This window comes from Ceratotherium simum, chromosome 4 (genome assembly GCF_057802395.1).
Source record: "Ceratotherium simum simum isolate JZ-2026a chromosome 4, ASM5780239v1, whole genome shotgun sequence".
Classification (NCBI taxonomy): Eukaryota; Metazoa; Chordata; class Mammalia; order Perissodactyla; family Rhinocerotidae; genus Ceratotherium; species Ceratotherium simum.
Window position 1 is genome coordinate 49,896,622 of NC_141903.1, and position 17,282 is coordinate 49,913,903.

General features: G+C 35.7%; 1 protein-coding gene across 15 annotated transcripts in view; it reads right to left on the bottom strand.

The window, feature by feature from the left end:
- Positions 1-932: 932 nt before the first annotated feature.
- Positions 933-17,282, bottom strand: part of CSNK1G3 (casein kinase 1 gamma 3) — a 112,885-nt gene continuing 96,535 nt past the window's right edge. For 7 of the 15 annotated variants that reach the window (XM_087429870.1, XM_087429869.1, XM_087429871.1 and 4 more), the window contains 2 exons: positions 12,773-12,904; positions 933-3,344 (listed from right to left, as the gene is read on the bottom strand). In XM_087429870.1, coding sequence (XP_087285996.1) covers positions 3,114-3,344; positions 12,773-12,904 — 363 coding nt within the window. In that variant the 3' untranslated portion in view covers positions 933-3,113. Of the gene's footprint in view, positions 3,345-12,251; positions 12,276-12,772; positions 12,905-17,282 lie in introns of all 15 variants that reach the window. The other 8 variants (XM_087429874.1, XM_087429873.1, XM_087429878.1 and 5 more) reach the window with 2 other exon arrangements.

A 17,282-nucleotide genomic window follows, 5' to 3' on the forward strand; every position in this document is an offset into this window, starting at 1 on the left:
GGCCACTTTACCATCGTAGGTGAAAAATCTCCCTGACAATGAAAACAGCAGGGTAGAAAACAAAACTGAGAGGTATAGAGAAAGACAGATTCCTGACTTTGCACCAGGATCAAGCATGTCTGAAGCCAATCCTACCACTGGACTTTTCAGTTAAATGCGATAACGTACACCCCTATTGCTTAAGACAAGTTAGGTTCCTATCACTTGCAATTCAAAGGGTGCTGACTAATGCAACTATACAATCATTTTGACTGAACTCCAATCTTAAGTCAGATTTTTCTAGATAGAGCCTTTTAACCTAAATTTAACCCATGTTATGTTTCCTCTCCAGATCATTCTATTGTTTCTGAATGCTGGTGCTCAATGGACACACTATTCATGGGCTTTGTGTGTGCTGCTTTGCCTTAGCTTACCTGTAGCATCCTGCGGTAAGCAGAGCGCCATTAACACTATTTTGTAAAATCCCTTAAAGCATCTAGCACAGTGATAAACTGTGAGATACTGTCAAAAATACATGCTCTCCATCTGCAAGAACATTAAAGACATTCACTTAAAATTGGATTAATAATGTTTCATTTCTGTGAACATAACAGTATGACTTCATTTTTTAAAAGGAATAAAACGATTCAGTTTCTTTACCTTGGTTTATCAGTGGCATTACTTTTAAGTAACTGCTCTACTAAGTTGTTCTGAGAAGTGTAACAAAAATTTTTTTCAAACTTTCATTAAAGAAAGATTAGATACTTCCTGGTATGTGCTCTTTACAACGGTGTTCCAACAAAACAAGACAAAAACAAAAACACAAAAGCACATTCCTTTAGCTCTGCTTCTCACGTACACTAAACTAACTGAACTGAATTTTTAAAATCCCTATCTTAAATTACTGAGTGGCATTATTTTACCCATGATTAGAGGAAAGGGGAAAGAGCAAGTTTAAAAAAACTACCTTTATTTTTTATTTCTTTTTTCAGTTACATACTTTTAAACAGGGATGTGTTTCATTATTCAGACATTCAGGCAATGTTGACTTCATTAGTGTTGACAGAAAAGAAGCATAAAAATGCAAAACATTGTTGGCTTAACCTGAACATACCTGCATTACCTATTATTGACCAGTTTGTGTTGCCAGAAGACTTATTCCTTGGCATTAAAATGGAGCACTTAAAAATATTGCTAAAAAGCAAATGTCTACACACTGGTCTTTGCAGCAAATAAGGGTATTTATACTTTTAAAATATTTTAAGTCCATAATTGGATTAATATACACACCTTCTTATGTATAAGGAGTTCAGATCATATAAACACTGTACAGTCCAAAAACCCTACTGAGAATAAAACTAAATAGGCTTATGATAAGAAATACAGATATTGCATGTATTTACAAATATCATAGACACACAAATTTGGTCAAATACTGTAAAGAAAGAAGTGGTTTCACATTATAATGGCCAAAACATCCATCTACCTTGCTCAAAGCAAACAAAAATAAAAACTCAGTATGTAACTCCTGTAGTTTAAGACATCATGACAGTATACAAATAGAATGGAAACTGTTGACCAAATTATACAGCAAATGTTTTCTAGGCTGAGTGTAGGTCTTTAAAATCAAGAACTTAGAAAGATCATTCATAGGATTCAGAGCAACAATGATAAACAATGTCCTGATTTACAGTATTCATATCTGTGCCTAATTCATCAAAAACAATGCATTGCTTTTGGTAATAAGAAAAATAAATTACAAAGTACAATTAAATCCCCGTAAATGCGATGAAGAAGTCAAAAACGTAGATTTATTTACTTTAATTACACATTTTAAATGTTACCTTGAGACAATAAAAATAAATAAGCACGCCTGGAGGCAGGCACTTGAAGACAAAGACGGGGCTGCATGGAAGGAGTAAGTAACCACTGTATAAATGAAAGGTGAATATGAGATTGAACAAGGTAATTATCTTTCAAGCCAGTCTTTTTGTTTTAACTCTTCTTGAAAATTCTGGCTAGGAGAATGCGACAAAAGTACACCTGTGTCTTTATGGTTTAAAACAAAGCATACTTGAAAAGTGGAATGGGTTTCCTTTTTTACAGAACCGTTACTTTGTTCATATGCAGGCACTTCAAAAGACTATGGAGGCAGAGCACCTGATCATCCTGTCCAAAATAGTTTTCAATCATCAAAATTATCCTAAAAAGTAGGAAAATTCCAGAGAACCAGCAAAGTTGAAAACAAGAGACTAATGTGTACAGAGGGCAATCGAGTGACCCAGTTTTTATTGCTGGGGGGGGTCTTTTTTATCAAAGAGCAAATAATTAATAAACAGACACCATTACATGGCACATCGCAAGTTTTCTGCTTAAGGGAGAATGTAATCATTCAGCAGTAGGCTTCAGTGGGATCTCCTTAGACCTCAACTTTATACATTGCAATGAGATTCACATTTATTTCTTCTCCTTAGTGTATTTTTTTAAAAACTCCAACATATCTCATTTTTCCAAGTATTCATTTCTTGCTGTCTAACATACATTATTATCTAGAAGCATAAAGTTACATTATACAAATATTTTGCATTTTTAAAAATAAGCGCTTTAGCCACTTCAGCAACACTGTACTTCACATAGTGGTGCAACAAAAGCAGAGCTCGTATTTACCACACTACTTGCGATTCATTTTACTGCTACCGTCTGCCGAACCCATAGAGCTTTTTCCTCAGTACCTCTGGGCAGTGACTGTACCATGATTTCACAGAGAGAATGTTAATATGACTCATGAATAGCAGTACCATCAGTAATACTGAAATCAATGCAGATGTCACACAAAAAATGAACTTCTCAAGGAATAACTTCTTTCAAATATTTGGGCAACTCTGTTTTCTCTGTTGCGTTATCCACTGGGGAGAAAATTCCTGTTTGATTATGCTCTTATAGAAGTTATAAAAATCCAGATTCGGTAGATAACTGGTTGACATTTAAGATACTGTACTGCTTTCTACAACAGGAGGACAGCTTCTGAAAAATGTTCTACAGAACTGTATTCACCAATATCACCTCATTGGTCCATTCCATTCATTGATGGGCAAAGCACTCATGTTTTGACAAAACTTTAAAGCTTCCATAAGTTAAATTAGAAAAAATATGAATGTAAGACAACCACAAAATGAAGTATGAAAGTATGACATTTTTGTTTCTAAGAGTGAGTCCTTGAAAATATATGTGGTCACTACAGAGATGATTTTAATCACAAGACAGCAGATGAACACGTAAGTAACTCCCCATGATCTGTCTGTGTCCAGAGTCATTTGTGGCGCTGTATGGTTTTCCTTTTCCTTCGTTTGAAAAAACAGCAGCACCTGCAGATGGAGGGAAAGACTCTTTTTATTATAAAAGTACTAAAATGTAACAAAGTAAGGCTGAATCTATCATATTAATTTAAATGGTCATAAAAAGCAACAGGCTAGTGCAAGATAAACAGTGAACATGCCAATGAAGCATATATGTATTAGTGAAACTATGACAGAATTATTACTATTGTCTCATCAACATGCCTTTTAGGAATAGCAAGACATTCTATGCAACATTTAAAAGGAGCCACTAAACTGAAAAGGCCTTTACACCAAGACTAAGTGAGAAGCTATGGAGTTCTGAATCATAACTGACCCACCACATTTTATTTTGGATACTTATTAATTTCTGGCAATGGTATGCTTTTATAAAGTTCATCTTATGCATTCCTTCCCTTTGTTCCCGATATTTATATATGATTGTTGAAGCCATTGTCAGAAAAGCAATAATGATCCTGATATTGGGGATTTTATTTCCACTAAGAATTAGTCTAGATTCCAAAAATAAAAAGAGAAATCCCAAATACACTCTTCAACATTTTCCATCAAATTTACAAACCAGAAGAGACAAAATATACTATATGTAATAAGAATGTCAAGACTGTCACTTTTTAATTCTTTAAGGGTTAAAGAAGGACAAGCTTATCATAAGTTATTTTAATTGAGATAAAAATCATGCTTAACATTTAAAATAGCATAATCAAAGTGATTCAGTTTTGTACTCTATGAAGCAAATATTGTATTAATTTTTATTCCTAGGTGAAAAAAATCTAGAGATGATCCCTGAGAGAACTACTTTTTCTCAAACTAAATTATCCCAGTCATGAGAAGATGCAAGACATGTAGAGCAATGCCGACGCTGGTACGAACTGAAAGTTAATTAAGAATCGGTGATCAGCAACTAACATATAACCCACACATATATATATTCTACAAGTCTGGCATTCCTTCAGATGAAAGTCTAGCTTTTTTTTCCCTTTCACACTTAAAAGGAAATCAATCTATCAGAATATTAAGATGACAGGTATCAGATATAGAGAGAGGCTCCTTTTTCTTTTCCCCATTGAAGTCCAGTATGTGTATATAAATGCGTAAATCATATTTTGTAATAAAAGCAAAGCATATTTATATACATGGTGATTCCATCAACAAAATGCTGTCAATTCAAAGCTTGTAGATAATGTGACCTTATAAAGATGTTCCTGCAATTCTTACCAGCCCACCTACATAAAAGGATATTAACTCAACATTTTCAAGCTAAGCATAAAAGAGATGGTACAGCTTCAAGTGTCCCATCCAGCAAAAGATTATGAAAGATGAAATACTTGCTAGATATCTTTTATATCTTTCTGTGAAACAAAATGTAAACAGAAATCCACTGTCCAGTTAAATTACACAATCTCTCCACCCACATTATCTTTAGTCAAAAATAATTTCAGACCATTTATTGTAATTTATGCCATGATTATGGAATGACTATGGGGCATTCAAAATCAAATTACACAATTGCATTTTTAAGTGCACTCAAACAGCACATAATGACTAGACCATGGAATGTGAATAATTCAAAATTATATATATCACCTGATAAAGATTCAACTAGAAATATGTGCAGTTATCAATCTTTATGAATTTTACTTTGAGGTGACCACTACAAAGAATGGAAATAAATTACCCAATCAAGGGCCTTGAAAAGGGCTACCACTGAAAAAGAAGACCGTAGGTACAATAGATTTGTCCTAGTTTTAGAAACATAGGTCAAATGTATTTGTAACTGTCAACACCTAATACTTTCTCAAATCTGTTATATAAATTTTCCAAGATAAAAAAGCAAATCAAAAAATTATTCAAGTCAAATTACTCTCCAAGAGATGAAAACCATTATTCCAAAAAGAAACGTTCAATTCCTTAAAGATTTAGAAAAGGGGCCGGCCCAGTGGCACAGCAGTCAAGTGTGCGCACTCCACTTTGGCGGCCCAGGGTTTGCAGGTTCGGATCCTGGGCGCGCACCAACGTGCCACTTGTCCAGCCATGCTGTGGTGGCATCCCATATAAAGTGGAGGAAGATGGGCACAGATGTTAGCCCAGGGCCAATCTCCCTCAGCAAAAAAGAGGAGGATTGGCATCTGATGTTAGCTCAGGGCTGATCTTCCTCACCAAAAAAAAAAGACTTAGAAAAGAGAAAACCATCCACTTGTAAAAAACAAAACATTAAAAAGTTAGCAAATGATCATATTTTAATGGAAATTTATGAATCATTTAATGTAAAGTTCTATTAATAATGTTCACTGTTCCTAAATACTGTCATTTGTCTTTTCAAATTCCAAAGTACATTCTTTTAAAAATTTTCTACTGAAAAAGTGTTGTAAGGTATATATAAGCCTTTTGGAATGGGGAATTTAATGTAATACGTGTTTTGATAAGTTCAAGTCCCAGATCTCCTACACTTGTATTAGCAATTCACCTTGCTTGATTTATTTTTTCAGTATCATTAACCTGCTTTCAGTTCTGAGAGTTTTCTTCCCATTTCTTAGGTAGTCTTTCCTTCAACTGTGTAAAAATTACTGAACAGAGAAAACCACTCCAAGCATTTATTTGAGACTAAATAAGATCAAATAAATTATAATTGTAGAGGCCTTTTAAATTCAAAAGCTATCTAGAAAAAGATATCTAATTTTCAAAAATAAATCCCACTAAATTAAGAGTACGCCTTTGAAAGAGAGATTTGCCTAAGTGGCATGCTATTAAACAGACTACCACCAGAGGGCAGCATTGCTTTATGTACTATGAAAGGATCCCAACACAAACGCTCTCAAAATATGATATACTTTCTTACAGAAGTTAAGAAGGAAATTGATATTTAACCTGTGGCTGATTTTTTAAGTCATTACCAAAACAGCTGATTTATAGTCTTAGTGACTAAGAAGTTAGGTCTCATCTCATTGTCTCCTGTCATGGAGCACTCAATCTAAAACAGTTCGGCTCCCATATGGCCATTCTGTCACATGACGGTTTTACTTCCCTCTCAATTCTTAAGTACTAATTTGAATTTATTTTATTTATTTGCTTATTATCTGCCTCCACACAGAATGTAAGCTTCATAAGACCTTGTTCACAGATACATCTCACAAATGGGCACAAGGTTGCTACTCATTATTAAAAAAATGATTGATTTGCCTCATAAAGGCAACTCACTCCTAGAGTAAGAACCTACTGAAGATTCTAAAGTAGGTTCCAAAGCTAGAGTTCTTACCCATAAGCCACAAACCCTAATGAAACCTCAAAAAATGCAGGTTTTAGGGCCTGTGGAAGCTTTTCTGGCGAAAAACGGCTTGCACCAGATTCTTATAGGAGTCTCAATCCCAAGAAGCACTGCTCTCTAGACGCAACGGCCAGGTCACCCCTCCTGCTTCTCCATTCCAACGAGGCCCTCTCCCACATGCTATGAGCTGAGCACTGGAGATACTGAGTGGACACCATGCCATCAATTTACATGAGTGCAGACAAATGCGTAAAAAGAGACAACGTAATTTTAACACTTGGTACAGTTGAAAGGGGGGGAAGTTATTGGTAATAATAACTGCAAATAATAGCAAAGATTCCAGGAATTAGCCCATACAGAAGTTCTCAGAGATGATGTGAGCAAGTTATTTTTATGAATAAATTCAATTATCTTGTCTTAAAAAATTATTATAACCTTTAAAAATTTTAAATATATTTTATCTCTTTGCTGCTCAGCGGCTACATTTTCTCATACATTAGTCCACACCTCATTTAGGGTCTCTTCAGATCTGGACTACTGACAACTACCTTGGGGAACCTCATTAAGATTACCAAACATTTAAATCATATTCTTGTCAATGCTTCTTTTTTTCTTGGCCCTTTCTTGACTATTCCTTATGTGGTTCCAATGAGCCAACATGCTCTCACAAGTCAGGTTCATGCTCCTGACATGATCATTCGGTGGCTAGCCTAAAAGCTTTGAAGCCACATCTCTCTTCTTAAATCCTTCGGGAATAAATGCCAAGTCTTGCTTCTGATGAACTCTAAGATTGTTGTATTAAATATTGTTTAGGTTGGAAACAGGACATCATAATAGATCAAAGTCCTAAACTCTGTAGAAAACATACATAGCGAGGGTCAAGCCTTTGCTATTGACATTGCACCACCATTTCCCTTTTACTCACTGCCTTTTTCTTCATCTGGAATTTGGCTGGTCTCCCTGGATCTATGTCATATACTTCCTTCTCACAAATCTACCCAGAGACTGAAGCATGTTTCTCTGTCTGGATCTGAAGTTTTTATCCGTCCCTTCTACAATGACTCACCAGCTCATCCTTTGGTTGAGAGACTGCTGGCACCTGCCAGGCACTATCCACTTAAGACTCTAGAATCTATCTTCTCTTCATCTGGGTTGTTGAATATATGGAAAATATCTTTTATGACATCTAATCTTTAATTCTTTCGCAAGGGATTTTTCCCCTTAAAATTTATACCTCAAATGTAATTTTATATCTCTGGATATCTTGATTTAAAAAATGAGGAACTCTTTAGTTAAGCAAGAAGAGTTTAGATCAGAGAGCAAGACCATCCACATAACTACTCTAACTAGGAACCTGCAGACCCATCCTCATGGTCAATTTCTTCCTCTCCATTCACATGTAATTAGTCCCTCAAGTCTGAAATGACTTTTAAAATTTTCCATCCTCTCATGCGGGCTTAGTTTAGAACTTCTTGCCTCCACCACTGCTAAGAGCCTCTTAGCTGACTTCCCAGTCTAAGCCTCTCCTCTCTCCAATCTGCCATCAAAACTTCCCCCATCATAAATATGGCCATGCCCTTATCCTCTTAAATCTCAGCAATGGTTCTCCACTGTCTAAGGCATTAAGTCCTACAGCTCTTAAAATCTGGTTCCAACCTATTTCCACTCCTCTTATCCTCCATTAGGATTCCTTTCCAGGCAGCCAGGTACTATGGGAGGAAGGAAGGAAGATTTTCTGCAATTTGATGAATCGCAGGAAGTGACGTACGCCTCAAAACTGCCGCCAAATTAATTTTCCTATGGTTATATCTTTGATTATAGTCTTTGGCCCTTTGAAACTGGATACTTAGCCCATCTCAGTTCACACTAATGTATTCACACACACTATACCCGCATGGGTTACTCCTCAAACCTGCCCCATTCTTTCCTTGCTCCACATCATTGCTCAACCTCTTCTCTCTGACTCCTTCTATCCATCTCCTTTGCCAAATCATACTCATCTTGGAAAACTACTGCAAATGTATCCTTACCCGTGAAGACTTCTCTGTTCTTCCCAGCTACAAGTGCATACTCCAGTCTCTGAACTCCAACAACATTGTATCCTATAGTGCTAATCCTACAATACCTTGTGTTAGACCAATGACTCTCAACCCTGGTTGCTCCTTAGAATCAGCTTAGAAGCGTTTTAAAAATACTGATAACTAGACTCCACCACAAATCAATTAAATCAGAAACTCTGATAGTGCAGCCTAAGTACTGGCATATTTTTAAAACTCCCCAGCTGATTGTGACATGAAGCAAGAGTTGAGAACCACTAAGTAAAAGTCATTGGTGTACTTACTATCTTCTTTAATGGAACATAAGGGGCCTTCCTTGACTCATCTTCATAATCATCATATTACCAAACACACAATAACTGTTCACTAAATGTTGGAAAGGGAAAAGAAAGAGAAGCAAAGAAAAAAAAGATGATTTCATACTACTTAAGAACTCGACAACTATACTAAAGGAAGCCTTGTGCTCCTAAACTCCTGGAAGGAATAATGAGAGTGCTATCATTTGTATCACCTGTCTTGAAAAAAATTCTGAGCTACAAAAAAAGAATAAGGCAAAATCTCATTACTAATGAAGGAGCCACTTCATACTTGGGAGAATAGAATATTTTCCCTCATTCAGAAATCATATATTTACCCTATGAGGTACTATTCTAGGAAACTTGAGACTCTAAAATGTCCACTGTAGAATAAAAAGTAGAAAAAGAAATCGTGTTCATATTTCTTAATCATAGACTAAGAGGATATGAGGAATGCAATAATAAACTTGTAGGATTGTTAGAGTAACCCTGATCAAAGGAAAGACAAAATGTATGTTTAAAGAGAGTTTTTAACTAGTGAAGAGTTAGGGACGTTCTGAGGATTTCTGTAACCCATCTGGAGTAAAGCTTTATTGAAATCATGGATTGTCACTCATTTTTTAAAAATAACTGCTTTATTAAGATATAATTCACATATCAAGAAACTCACCCCTTTAAAAAGTGTTCAATTCAGTGGTTTTTAGTATGGTCAAAGAGTTTTGCAGCCATCACCACTATCTAACGTCAAGCCATTTTCATCACCCCATAAAGAAACCACAGTACCTATTAGCAGTCACTCCCATCCTCCTCTTCCCTGCCCTAGGCAATCACTGTCTACTTTCTGTCTCTATATATTCGCCTATTCTGAACATTTCATATAAATGGAATCACATAATATACAGTCTTGTGTCTGGCTTGGTATACCTCACTTGGTATAATGTTTTCAATTTCATTTTTTTATATTGTCAACTAATAGTCCAATGTATGGATATACCACATTATTTAGTCAATTATTTAGTAATAATTTATTTTTTTGGTAAGGAAGATTTGCCCTGAGCTAACATCTGTTGCCAATCTTCCTCTATTTCTTTTTTTTTTTGCTTGAGGAAGATTAGCCCTGAGCTAACATCTGTGCCAATCTTCCTCTACTTTGTATGTGGGATGCCTCCACAGCATGGCTGATGAGTGGAGAAGGTCCACGTCTGGGACCCAGACCACTGAAGCGGAGCACATGGAACTTGAACCACTCGGACGTGGGGTCAGCCCCAGTAATAATTATTGAGGCATACTGTTTTAGGCACTGGGGATTCAAAGATGAAAAAGGCCTTATTTTCAAGAAATTCAAGAAGTGGGACATAGATAAAGAGAATAACATACCAATGGCAGACTTAAGGAACCAATGAATATAGGGCTCAGAATGGAAAATGGGAAAGACAGGCAGGGCCACACTATGAAAGGGATGAAGGGCCTTGGTGCCACGCCAGGCAATCTGCACTTGATGCTCCAAACAATGGAGAACCTTTCCTTCAGGAAAAGCCTTCCTACCACTTCCTTTTTTCTCATCTTCCAACACCTAGAGAAAGAAATCCAGACCCATAAAGATACACACCCATGCCCATCTCAACTAAATAAATTACTATGCCATTCTTCAAAAACACCTCCATAAAGCATTCTCTGATCATCCTGTCAGTAAGTAATCTTTTTCTTTACAAGCTCTAACAGCCCTTTTCATATCTTTAAAAAGCCTTTACAGCTTTTATAGTATTTATCATATACTGATATATGCTAATATAATTGCAATCTTCCCTACTGGTGTGTAATCTACTCAAGGGCGAGAACAGTATCAGATAGTTCTGAAATGCAAGCAGTAAAATCATTGAATGGATAAATGGAAAAATGTAATAGAATTGGTTGAAAGCAGGTCTCTAGGAAGATGTGAACCAAGAACAACGAGTTGCAGCAAAGAGTGTGGGTATAGAGTAAAAATGAGGGACACTGATGGAAGAAGCACAAGCCTGGGAACAACAAAGAGGAGGAAGGTCACTGGCAGCTGAAAGTGGGGGAAAAACGGGGGCAATAACAGCTACTGAGTACCTGGCATGTGCCAGATAAAATACCAGTGCTTTATCACATTTAATTTTCTCAACAACCTATGAAGTAGGTATTATTAGCCTCATTTTACAGAAAAAGCAACAAGCTTGAAGAAGGTAACAAGTAAGGGGAAGAGGGAGGATTTTATAACCTATGTTTAACTGCAACAGACATGTGCATTCTAATCCGCCACAATGCCACCCTACTTTTATAACTGCGCTTAGTTACAACTGCACAAATAAGCATTAACTGTTGTTTTTATTTTTGACGTAAAAATGCACAAGTATGTAGGTGACTAATTACATCCTGAAATCCACTAAATTAAATCATACTGTCAATAAATTCCATAGCCAAAACTGATTAAAATTGATACTTGATCATTGCTCTTTAAAAGGAAATATCCACAAAAGTTTTCTCATCTTGCAGCCAGCAAGTGAGCATTATTTTGGAAATTATGTTCCTTTGGGATACGAGTAGGATGCTCAAAGTTTACTAATCTAAGCAACTTTCTTTATTCACTCCAAGGCTGACTCAGAATTCGTCTCGACACTGAGAGAAGCATTTTAAACACGGCATTACAACTAAAGGCAAATGTCAGAAAACAGTTTAAATTCAACATTATTTCAACTAATAAGAATATTATTTGTCATAATATCTGTAATCAGCAGGAACTATGTAGATGATGATTTTTTGTAACACTCTCACTATAGTTTACCATGAAATTTACCAATTATATACCATGTGTATTCAATGGCAACATAATTAGTAAATGAAATACTGTTTTAGTGATACTATTGAGGTGGGGGTGGGGCGTCTGCTATGTGTATTTAACAATTACAAATAGGAAAAAAGGAAACTTAACTCAAAAACCTGTCTTTCTATTTAAAATAAAATAGCAAATAAAGCCTCTGTGTTACAAAACAAATGCACAAGCACAAGCAGGGCTGGTGTGTCATCATCCACTCAATAAACAGTGCCCCCAAATCTATGTCACTTGAAGCAGAAAAGTTGCAGCAGGCAAAAGAGCTCCTCAAACAATTATTTCTTGCTTTTCAGAGCTAATGTAAATGACATCAAATACTTTTGAACAACTTTTACCAATTATGATTTCTATGTTGAAAGGTTTGTTTTAAAAAACACAAAATAGCACTAAATCTTTGAAATTACAGACAACGGAGCTATTTCTGCCTGCCTACACTTGAGAACTCACCACATGTTCAACACTTTCTGGCAGCTACACACAAAAAAAAATACAAGGAAAAAGAAAGAGAGAGAGAGAGAGATCATCAGAAACAGCCCACATTGAAATTATCACATTGTTTTTCATGCTTAATTTTTTTCCAAGCAGAGTTATTATAATTTACATTCACAAAAAAATTTAAAACTAATATTAATGCATGCAGCATACTATAAAATTAATAATTATTTATTCTTATGCTTACAGAAAATAAAGAGCATCTATGGTATAGCAATAACTTTCATATATCAACATTCCTAAAAATAAAATGCTAAAAATATGCTATTAATTCTAAATAAGAGTTTGAGGAGAGTTTTTAAATAATTATTTTTGTATTATTAAAATATTTACTGGAATAGCACTATTTTAAACTCAGTGATTAAAATAATTAAACATACCACTTTTTGCATGCACTTATTTCTTGAAAAAAATTTCCTGAAATAATTGTACATGACTATAAATCTCAAACATGCAGTTTAAGAACAAAAACTTACTAAAACAAGCAAAGCGAATACATACTTCGTTTCATCCATCACTTCTACTTCTGTAGGGGCTGTGATGGGCGCGTTTGAACGTCCTGCAGTAGGGTCATCTGTGTTTAACTCTCCATTCGTAGAACTTACAACCTGAAAAAGAAAATTATATATACACAAAATAATAGGTTATACAGTGATAAACATAATTAAGGTTAAAGTATTTAAATTAGAAAGTTAATATGAGGAACATAAAACAATTAGTATGTAGTTGTACATAATTGAATATACTAATAGGTCTAGTACTTTATTAAAGATCAATGCTATCCAATATTTGTTTTTCAACTTATTTCTTTTTCATCTTGAAATTTCTGTCTTCTGTCTCCTTCCCTCTGGTTTTCAAGGTTAACTCCTACACTTATGTCTCAATCAGTACCCTCTTGTGTGCCCATTTCCTTTGGTACATCGTGAATTACTTTCCTTGCAAACTTCAACATTGCTCCTTACAACGGATCCTTCATTTCAAACTGTAATCACGCCCAGGTCTCCCTCTCATATCGCCCATTCATTTACCTAGTTATTCAAGCCCCAAATCCAGAGTCACTATGATTCCTCTCTTTGACTTAAACTCCACATCTAATCCATCAGCAGATCCTGTTAAATCCTCCCCCAAAACACATCCCAAACCTAATCAGTTCTCTCCATTCTGTTACTACTAGGACTTCAGTCCAAGCCATCATTATCTCTCGGGTAAATACGAGCAAAAACCTATTAACTGGTCTTCTGATTTTACTTGTAGCCCCCCCCTTTAACATATCGGCCATACAACAACCAGGGTGCTCCTTTTAAGATGTAAACTAAATCATGTATAATTCTCTGTTTAAAACTTTTCAAGTGTCAACTTCCCATTTAATTTAGGATAAAGATCCATACTGTTTACCCCAATTTACGAAGCCCCACAAGATCTGAATCCTGCCTACCTTTCTGATCTCATACCACCTTCCCCTTTGCTCTCTAACTTCCATTCAATATGTCAAGCTTACCCCCACCTGAAGGCCTCGGCATTACCTATTTCACTGCCTAGAACTCTCTTCCTGCTTATTGGCTGTCTTCCTACCTTTCAGATTCTGAGAGAATGTCTCTAAAACAGGCCTTTTCCATCATATAATCTAAAACTTCCACACAGACAGAGTCATGTTATATTCTATTTTTAACTTTTTGTACAGCACTTATCCATGTTATGTTTTTCTGACTGACTGATTGATGTGTTTCTTGACACATCCCCATCCCTGCCTCCATTAAAATTAAGCTCTGTGACAGCAAGAACCTTGTGTTGTCCCCTACTGTATCTCCCCACTATACCTGGCACAGAATAGGCACTCAACAAATATTCATTGAAATAAATAAATGCATGCATGAATGAAATCCTAAAACAAGATAAAAACCATAACAAAACTCCCAAATTCTATTGGTCCTGCAAAGTCACTTTACTGTCCTATTTATTCTTGCTTTCCCCTAATGTGCTTTTTTAACTTACCACTTGCATTTTTATAAAGTTTTCCATTCATTTATTCCTTAACTCCTTGCAATCTGTACTCTGTCCCCACATCAGAACTCTAATAAGAGTTCTTTTGAAGGTTACCAACAATTCCTAGAAAATATATGCAAGTGGTCTTTGCTTAGTCCTCATTTTCCTGTACATTTTTTTATCACTTGGCACCAGCGGATGACTTTGCAGTAAGACGAGTCTAGATTCAAAACCTAGCTCTACCACTTACTAGCTATGTGATCCTGGGAAACATACCTTATCTTGCTTAAACCTCACTGTTCTCAACTATGAAATGGGAAACAGTAGTATCTATCTAACAAGGTTGATAGGAGAATGAAATGAAATCAACATACAAAGCACCATGACTGGCATATAGTAAGAACTCAATAAATGGTGGCCATCATTATTACTGTCAGTTTCACCTACAATAATGGCTTCAACTATCACCTCTATGTAGAGGACTCCCTGAGCCTAACCACTCGCCCACATATTCGTTTAGCTAGACCGAGTTTGGCATCTCAAACTCAGTATTTCCAAAACCAAATCTATCACACTTTCTCTTAAATTTGTTACTCTTCCTATGGTTCCAATTTCTACTAAAGCCCTAGCATCTTCCCAGATCTCCAGGCTCAAAATCTAAGAATCATCTTTGATGCTTCCCCTACCTGATCGCTTTACAAGAAAAACAAATGTTAACATATCAAAGGCCTAGCCACCACAGATGGACTACTACTAGACTTAAGAGTACCATTTAGAGAGCCCCATATTTCTAAAAATTAATTCAAAAGTTCTTACTGAGAGGCTACAACAGTCCAGGCAGTGTCCTAGGAACTTGGAATACCATAAACAAGACAAACATCCCTGCCCTCATGGACCTGATATTCTAGTGTGGACAAAGAGGCCCCTCTCCCCCCTACTTCAAGGAAAGTAACTAGAAATCAACTAATATATCTGGATTAATTCAGGAATTATGAAAGTTCAGTTTCCCATATCCTATGTGGAACAAGTACTTAGAAATGAACATTGCATTTGTGCCTACAGCTGAAAACACACAAAACTGCCTTGATCATCTTTAGAAAGAACCCATGGAGAGGAACACTCCTATGCCTAACTCTGCCTCTCTGCTTCTGGGGCACCTGCTTCCTCCCTTCTGTCATTCTATCAAGCTCTGTGCCAATTTTTTCTCTTTATTTCTTTCTGAAAACACTTAAAAATAATTATTTGTTCTAACTATCAAACATAATTTGGTTCTTTATTCTTAATCTTTAAAATGTCAGAGCCCCTACACTGAACTGGAACGGAGCTAGAAAGCAGAATTCCTTACACTTTTTACCTTACACTTTTGTATTCTCTACTACCTGTAACCAGCAGAGTGTCTTACATGCAGCACATCATCAAAACAGTTCAGTGAACAATTTCCATCGCTCTTCCCTCAATGTAACATTCAACAGGTTCTTTTTCCTCCTTTTTGTTCAATGGCCCCAGATAGTTGGAGGGACTCCACCTTGAACTATAGGCAGCTCCTCGAATGTGCCTTCCCTTACTTTAAGCTGCACACGTGAAAATTTAAAACCCAGCTATTCTAAATTTCCAGCAAGTACATATGCACTGTAATTATACAATCTGATTTACTTCAGTTCACACAAACTCATACCTGACTTTAGTAAATTTTATTTTAGTGAAATGTTTCAAGTCCCATTCTACCTGATTGACCAGAACCAGACCAGAAGGAAGTAACAACTACCTTTAGGTAATTTTTTAATGTAATTTTTCCTGGGCTTCCTAGATCTCTAACCCTCTGAATAAACCCCAATTTCCCAGGGTCAGAATAGAATCAGTGCGATAACACGGTTCTCCTGCAAAGTTGGCCTACTTAACACTGGTGACTTGAGAGTGAATCATGGCATCAAAATTGTTTTCACTTAATAAAACTAGTAGTCTTTTTGCAAAGGGATTTTACAAAGAAGAAACAAAGGCATAATATTATAAATAATGTGTCATTATATTCCTGGAAACCTAAATCAATCAATAAAATATATACAAAATTATTTTTATAAGCCAAATTCCAAAGAGTGATTCTACTTAGGTGACATTTCTAGAATTATAACTCACACTGGTACATAACAGTCTCTGAAATATAAATGTTTATCAGCCTGATTTCCTTAGTGAAAGTATATCTAAAAATGTCAGATGCTTTGAGGTTTAACATTTCAAAAATAATTCAGGTGTTTTACAGTTTTTTGTTCTTATTGTTCCTAAAGAAGTTTTCTCTGATATTCCCACTTTGATAAGAAACTTAGTGCAGTTCTTATTTTAAGAGGCAAAAAAAAGGCAACCAGACTGCAGTTTTACTATTAGTATATCAGAGTTTAAGGGGGTGGAGGAGGGCAGACTGCAGCTAAGCGTGGGAGATAAATGATGGTTCACTTAATGGCTGCCCACCCAATCTAATTCCCAAAGAAGTCATTCTCATAGACTTTTGAGTACAATCAAAGACAACACATGGTATCTTTGCAGTCAATGATTTTAAAAGGCCAACTAATATACTTTGCAAATACAATGAATTCATACAAATTAATTTTACTACTATCTTCCTAATTTCTATTTGAGTTCTTGTAAACATATTATCAAGTGCTTGGTAGAGGCTCAATATGTTAATTAACCAGATCTCCATCTAATCAATAAACATATTAGAAATACTAAGACATATATTTTACTTATGCACTCAGCTTTTTCTAAAAGTCAACTATAAGAAAGCACACTAATAAATGAGATATAGTTAAAAGAGTAATTCCCAAAGAGGTTATTGGACCTGTGCTAGAGTTCACGGGTACTATATGAAACCAACTTTCTTACATATTCTAGCTAGACTTATAACTGTGATATTCCAACTGATGACCTGAAGGCATAGTGACATTCTCATTGATTTTCAACAAAGATGAACCAAAACGGATTTTCAATCTAACTTTCACTTACAGAAGT